At 40.5% G+C, this 7,500-nt stretch overlaps 1 protein-coding gene across 1 annotated transcript in view; it reads right to left on the bottom strand.

Moving 5' to 3' along the window:
• Positions 1 to 5,663, bottom strand: part of LOC135112433 (chondroitin sulfate proteoglycan 4-like) — a 72,893-nt gene extending 67,230 nt beyond the window's left edge. Inside the window, exons 1-2 of the mRNA XM_064026895.1 lie at positions 5,660 to 5,663; positions 4,260 to 4,289 (exon numbers count right to left, since the gene is read on the bottom strand). Of these exons, the coding sequence (XP_063882965.1) occupies positions 4,260 to 4,289; positions 5,660 to 5,663 (34 nt within the window). The remainder of the gene's footprint in view (positions 1 to 4,259; positions 4,290 to 5,659) is intronic.
• Positions 5,664 to 7,500: the final 1,837 nt, after the last annotated feature.

Here is a 7,500-nt window from a genome sequence, read left to right as displayed (position 1 = left end):
TATTGCGTCTTTTCATCCTCCTTCCTTCTCTTCCTTTCTCATTTCCTTCATTTCTTTCCTTCCTTGTTCCATGATATATTATTTACCATTTTCTGAAGACTGTTTTGTTACTGTCTAGACTTTCGAAGGAGGTGGAGGAGGAGGAGGAGGAGGAGGAGGAGGACGGTGTGTCTATCCTCTCCGTCTTCTCCTCTCCCTCTTCCTCCTTCACCGGTCTCTGCTTCTCCTCGTCCTGTCAGACTCTCTCGTGTTTGTTGTTATGTATCCGTCTTTGATCTCCCGCTGCCAAACCTCCTCCTCCTCCTCCTCCTTCTCCTCTTCCTCCTCCTTCACCTCTTCCCCATCTCTCGCATTTTCATCACTGTCTCCAGAGTAATTTTTTTTTTTTTTTGGAAGTTTAATATATCTATCTCTAAATTTCTTCTTCCTCTTCTTTCTTCTCGTTTTTTTCTTTTCTTTCTCCTCTTTCTGCTCTTCTTCTCTATTCCCAGTATCTTCAAATCTATCACATTTCAATACCCAAACTCAATTTATTTTATCTACAAGTATAATTTACACATATATCACTAAATTTCCTTCTTTTTCCTTCTGCGTTTCCTCCTCCTCCTCCTCCTCCTCCTCCTCCTCCTCCTCCTCCTCCTTCTCCTTTGCTCCATCTTTCTTCATCCCTACACTCTCCTACTGCATTTAAACAGACTTAATTTATTTTTTCTTCTTCTCTTCCTGCTTCCCCCACCTCTCCATCCCTCATTTCTTCAACTCTCCTTACTATCCTGAGACCGCACTATTTTTTATTATTATTTAGAAGTAAAAATTGCCAATGGTGAGTTTGGTCTCAGCACACTCTGGTCGTCGGAACTCTCGATTAGAATGCCCGGGACAACTTCCAATTGAGGAGTTTAATCAGAGGCGGAACGTGAGAGAGCAAGTGACGCTGTGTGTGTGCGTGTGTATGTGTGTGCGTGTGTATTTGACGCGCCTGGTATGTTCGTGACATGACGGGGATGACGAGAGATAAGGGAGAGAGAGAGAGAGAGAGAGAGACGCGTACCTTGACGTGACTTTGAAAGAAGAGTTAGGGAGATAAAAGCGATGACAGATGAAGGAAAGGACTGATGAAAGCTCAACAAAGATGTAGGTCAAGAGTATCACCGTGGACGATAGAAGAACTCAAAGGTGGATCAGATGGAAGACAAAAGGAATGGATGAAAGTTGAGGAAGAAAGAGAGATGGAAAGAAACGAGGAAAAGGACACAGGAGAGAGGTGATTTGTTCTGCAGTGTACCAAGAAAGCAGAACTAGTGGGAACGAGGCAATTTGGGTCACGACAGACACGACAGAGAGAGAGAGAGAGAGAGAGAGAGAGAGAGAGAGAGAGAGAGAGAGAGAGAGAGAGAGAGAGAGAGAGAGAGAGAGAGAGAGAGAGAGACAGCCTTCACATTAATCTTAATTTATATAATAATTTGTGGAAGATTAAATAAATTACTGTGACATCTGAGAGAGAGAGAGAGAGAGAGAGAGAGAGAGAGAGAGAGAGAGAGAGAGAGAGAGAGAGAGAGAGAGAGAGAGAGAGAGAGAGTTTCCAATATAGACAGGTACAGATGTGTTTTTTTACTGGCGTCTGTCTATCCGTCTGTCAGTCTGCCTGTCAGTCTGGCTACCTTTCTGCTAACTTTTTTCCACTTCCTCTCTGTCACCAATTCTGCAGATCTTCGCTTCCAGACCCGCAGCTGAGACAGTCTCGTGTGTGTGTCTCTCAGCAAAAACCGAACGGCGCCGTGTTCCGGACCCAAGGAAAAAAAATATCGTGAGGGGGAAAAAGGGGAAAAAACTAAGCGGCTGAACCAAAGCGTTAAAAATAAAGGAAAAATAGTGAAAAAACAAAAAGTCTAGAACGTGAAAAGAAGTGAGGGAAAATTTTGACTTAGGGAGGAAATATTCGTTTGGGTATTTTCGTTTTTCTTTTCTTTTATGGTTTCTTTATTCATTTCTTTCTTTGCTTGTCTGTCTGTCTGTCTGTCTGTCTGTCTGTCTGTCTGTCTGTCTGTTTTTTGTGCCTGCCTCTCTCTCTCTCTCTCTCTCTCTCTCTCTCTCTCTCTCTCTCTCTCTCTCTCTCTCTCTCTCTCTCTCTCTCTCTCTCTGTAAGAACAATTTCATTCATCTCTTTTTTTAAGTTCCCTCTACACCTCCCGCATTCAACCATCCATTTAAAATTATTTCTCCCTTTGTTATTCCTCCCTTTCACTGAGCTTCCCTGTAGCCCTTCTCTTCCTCCTCTAACACTCATTTACCCACCCCCATTTACTCAGTCCCTTTAGATTCCTCTTGTTGATGATTCTTTTTTTTATGATGACTCCCTTTCAGCCTTTAGATCACCACCCACCCCCTCCTCTCTCTCTCTCTCTTTCTTTCTCTCAGACAGATAAACACAGACAGATAAATGAACACAAGGAAGCAAACACCAAAACAAACTGAAAGACAAACGTAAACAGACAGACAGAGATAGGCAGACAGACAGACAAATAGACAGATAGAAAGACAGACTAGTAGATAGTAGATAGAAAGACACACACACACATACACACACACTTTCTTTCTCTCTCTCTCTCTCTCTCTCTCTCTCTCTCTCTCTCTCTCTCTCTCTCTCTCTCTCTCTCTACTGAGCCAGCCACCAAGGATTCAGAAGGGCAGAGCAAAAGTTCCCGCCCCTGTCAAAGCCAAACTCCGCTGTGGTTAAGGCGCCCTTGTCTTCCTCCTCCTCCTCCTCCTCCTCCTCTTCTTCTTGGTCCTCGTCATCGTCGTCTTTTTAATGTTTTCTTTTTTTTCGATTGTTTTTTCTTTAACTTCAATGTTGTTTGTTTAATTCTTGTAGTGCTACTGATGCGTGTTTATTTATGCTGCTTTCTTCTTTTTTTTTTCTTCTTCTTCTTCTTCTTCTTCTTCTTCTTCTTCTTCTTCTTCTTCTTCTTCTTCTTCTTCACACTCATTTTTATTCTCTTCCGATTCTTCTTTCTCTTCTTCCTCCTTCTCCTCCTGTTTTTAATCTCTTTCCATTATCTTACTCCCTCCTCTTTATCCAGCTCTCCATCACTTTCCTCCTCCTCCTCCTCCTCCTCCTCCTCCTCCTCCTTTGGCACGCCCACTTCTTCAGTTCGCACCCAAGAGGAAGACATTATTCCAGAAGGACTTGAAGGATCTCAGTGAAGGATATAGAACTGACTTAACCTAACCTAACCTAACCCAACCTAACCTAACCTAACCTAACCCAACCTAACCTAACCTAACTAAACTAAACTAATCATACTTAACCTTACCTAACCTGACCTAACCTAAGCTAACCTAACCTAACCTTACCTAAGATAACATAATGTAAGTTAACCTCATCTAACCTTATCTAACCCAAGCTAACCTAATCTAACTTGACCTAACCTAACCTAACCTAACCTAACCTAATCTAACTTGACCTAACCTAACCTAACGTAAACCAAGCTAATCTAACCTAACCTAACCTAACCTAACCTAACCTAACCTAACCTAGCTAACCTTACCTAACCTAACATAATCTAACTTAACCTTATCTAATCATATTTAACCCAACCTAATCTAACCTACCCTAATCTAACCTAATCTAACTTAACCTAACCTAAGCTAACCTTTCCTAACTTAACCTAACCTAACCTAAGTAACCTATACACCATGAAATTATAACACACACACACACACACACACACACACACACACACACACACACACACACACACACACACACACACACACACACACAAGTACAAACACGATCTTTTGTTTCATAATTATTAACTTTGTGTTTTCATTTCTGCCATTTCATATTCTTTCGTTCACTTTACGAACATTTTGGCAAACTTACGTATACTATTTGCGAGAGAGAGAGAGAGAGAGAGAGAGAGAGAGAGAGAGAGAGAGAGAGAGAGAGAGAGAGAGAGAGAGAGAGAGAGAGAGAGAGAGAGAGTGTGTGTGTGTGTGTGTGTGTGTGTAAAGAAAAAAACATATATTCTTTTGTGTCTCTGTTTTTATCCCTCCTTTTCTTTTCATTTTTACAGCGTTATGTTTTGTAATATTCTCTTTACTCCTCCTCCTCCTCCTCCTCCTCTTCAGATTCCCTCCAGACAACTTCCTCTCTTCTTCCTCCCTTAAACACACTAGTTCATGTACAATCTTTACCTTACTCCTCCTCCTCCTCCTCCTCCTCCTCCTCCTCCTCCTCCTCTTCGTGTTCTTACCCTCCGCTCCTGGGCCATCCGGAGACGCACCTGGAACAAAGGAATTAATAGTTAAGTAATGCAAACAAGGTAATTTTCATTGCTTATGCACCAAATGTTATTATAGACACAGTTTTTCACAGTAAGAAGGTATTTATTTCCGGCTTAAGATCGCAAGGTGACAGAGAGAGAGAGAGAGAGAGAGAGAGAGAGAGAGAGAGAGAGAGAGAGAGAGAGAGAGAGAGAGAGACAGGAATTGCTTTTTTTTTCTCTCTTTCTTATCTCGGTTTCTTTGTGCTTTTTTTTCTCCCTGTCTGTGTGTCTTTTTCTTCTTCTTCTTCCTCTTCTTTTTCTTCTCCTCCTTCTTCTTCTTCTCCTCCTTTCAATTGTCCTTTTATTATATTTTCTTCCCACGATCGCATGTCTCCTCCTTTTGTTTTCCTGTTTTTCTTTTAACCTTCCTTTTCTTTCTTCATTTACCGCACCTTTCTCTTATCTCTCCCTTCGTTGAATCTTCCCTCCCTCCTCCTCCTCCTCCTCCTCCTCCTCCTCCTCCTCCTCCTCCTCCTTTCCCTTCCTTCAACATGTGCTTCTTATTACCAAATTTTGTCCATTCCTTTCCTCCCTTTTTCACTCCCCCTCCTCCTCCTCCTCCTCCTCCTCCTCCTCCTCCTCCTCCCCAGTGTCATTACCTCTCCATTCCCTCTCCCGTCCCCTCGTTCTTCAGAAATTATAAGGAGCCAGGCTGGAGACTCTCTCTCTCTCTCTCTCTCTCTCTCTCTCTCTCTCTCTCTCTCTCTCTCTCTCTCTCTCTCTCTCTCTCTCTCTGATATAAAATGAAATTCAAGATAGGATGTTGGAGGCTGTTAACCTTTAGAGAGAGAGAGAGAGAGAGAGAGAGAGAGAGAGAGAGAGAGAGAGAGAGAGAGAGAGAGAGAGAGAGAGAGAGAGACTAATCATTATCTGTTTATGTAATGACAAAGTTTGATTAGATTGAACATTTTTGCCGTAACAACTTTGGAAAGATAAGCAGAACGAGAGAGAGAGAGAGAGAGAGAGAGAGAGAGAGAGAGAGAGAGAGAGAGAGAGAGAGAGAGAGAGAGAGAGAGAGAGATCAGATGACAAGAGACAGAGAAAGAAAGATAAGAGACCAAGAGGAAAGTAAATTAGAGATGTGTGTTGAGAAATGAGAGATATTTTGGGAAACTACTCTCTCTCTCTCTCTCTCTCTCTCTCTCTCTCTCTCTCTCTCTCTCTCTCTCTCTCTCTCTCTCTCATAGCAATCTCCTTTACGACCATTTCTCCCTCCCTCCTTCCCTCCATCCCTACCTAATGTCCCTCCCTCCTTCCATCAACCCTCCCTCCCTCCCTCCCTCCCTCCCTCCCTCCCTCTGTCACGATGCCCTCAGCCTCTTCCTTACCCATTTGAGAGAGAGAGAGAGAGAGAGAGAGAGAGAGAGAGAGAGAGAGAGAGAGAGAGAGAGAGAGAGTCTATCTGTTGGTAAGTGTGATTCTATGTATATATATGTATGCATATGTATGAATCTCTCTCTCTCTCTCTCTCTCTCTACTACTACTACTACTACTACTACTACTACTACTACTACTACTATTATTATTATTATTATTATTATTATTATTATTATTTTTATTATTATTGCTATTGTTATTGGATTGCCTTGAGAATGAGTTCTGAAAATGTGTCTTTTTCTTTCTTGCGTGTCCTAAGAAGCAATTAGAAGGACACGGTCTCCTGGCAGATTTATATTCCCAGAAACTAGAGAGAAAGAGGGAGAGAGAGAGACAGAGAGAGAGAGAGAGAGAGAGAGAGAGAGAGAGAGAGAGGGGAACGCGACCTTGTATACAAATGTTCTTTTATTAACATTTTATTTTATTTTGTTTTTTTTTTATTTATATTTTTTGTTGCATGTTTTGTTATTTACTTGTGTATTTTATGTTAATTTTGCCCCGTTTTCTTTTTTGTGTTTGTAGTAAATGGTCCTTGTTATTTTTGTTCTTGTTCTCGTTCTTTTTTTTCGTTTTTTTTTGTTCTTGATTTTTGTTCTTCTCTTTTTTATTGCATCATTTATTCTAATATTATTTTTGGTGATTTTATTTATTTATTTATTTTTTATTTTATTTTATGGTTCATCGTTTCCATCATTAGTAATATCTTCATCATCATCTTTTTTTTGTCTTTGTTGTTGTTGTTGTTGTTGATTTTGTTTCTCGTGTTGTTGTTGTTGTTGTTGTTGTTGTTGTTGTTGTTGTTGTTGTTGTTGTTGTTGTTGTTGTTGCTATTGTTGCATTTTTCTTTTTCTTTTTTCTTTTCTTCTCATTCATCGTCTTCTTAACATTTTTACCATTATTATCATTGCTATTTTATTTACTACTTTATTACTATTTATTTCAGTACTATCTATTACTATTTCTTTATTATCATTACTATTTTTATTCTTATCATCATCATCATCATCATCATCATCATCATCATTAGCTGGACCATGCCACCCTCTCCTCTACCCCTTCGTGTGTGTTCGTGACCCTACAAAATATATTAGTTTCCTTTCACAAATGTACAATAGCTTCTTTTTGACTCTCCCTTCAATTATTCAATTATCTCCCTTCCTCCGTCTGTCCCTAGTTGTGGTGCAATCTTTCCATCTGTCCGTCTGTCTGTCTGTCTGTTATCTGCCTCTGTCTTTTCTTCCCTCTCTCTCTCTCTCTCTCTCTCTCTCTCTCTCTCTCTCTCTCTCTCTCTCTGATTCGTCCATTCTTCTATTCCTCTCATTCTTCCTTTGTTTCTTCTTTTCTTTCCTGTTTCTTCTCGTTCTTTTGTTCTTCTCGTTCATGTTTGCGCATATTTGATTCCCTTGTCTTTCTCCTTTCTTTCTTTTTTCTTTCTTTCTTTCTTTCTTTCTTTCTTTCTTTCTTTCTCTTATTGAATTCTTCCTACTATTATTATTCTCATATATTTATTTTGTTTATTCGCTCTTTCTCTTATCTTCACAATTTCCCTCTTCCCATTTTCCTTCCTCCCTTTCTTCCTGTCTATCCTCACTTTTCCCTGTTCCTTCCTTCCTTCTGATTTTTCAACCTCTCCTTTCTCCTTCCTCTCCTTTGCTGCTTTTCCTGCTTATCATCATTTTTCATTCTTCCTGTTTTTTATTATCTCTTCCTTCTTCCTTTCCTGGCTCTCTCTTTCGACTTAGGTGGGGCTGAAAGGACAGGGCAGTAATTCATGAGAGAGAGAGAGAGAGAG

The sequence above is a fragment of the Scylla paramamosain genome, chromosome 23 (genome assembly GCF_035594125.1).
Source record: "Scylla paramamosain isolate STU-SP2022 chromosome 23, ASM3559412v1, whole genome shotgun sequence".
NCBI lineage: Eukaryota > Metazoa > Arthropoda > Malacostraca > Decapoda > Portunidae > Scylla > Scylla paramamosain.
The sequence above is the reverse complement of the archived record's forward strand: the minus strand, read 5'-3'. Positions and strand labels throughout refer to the sequence as shown.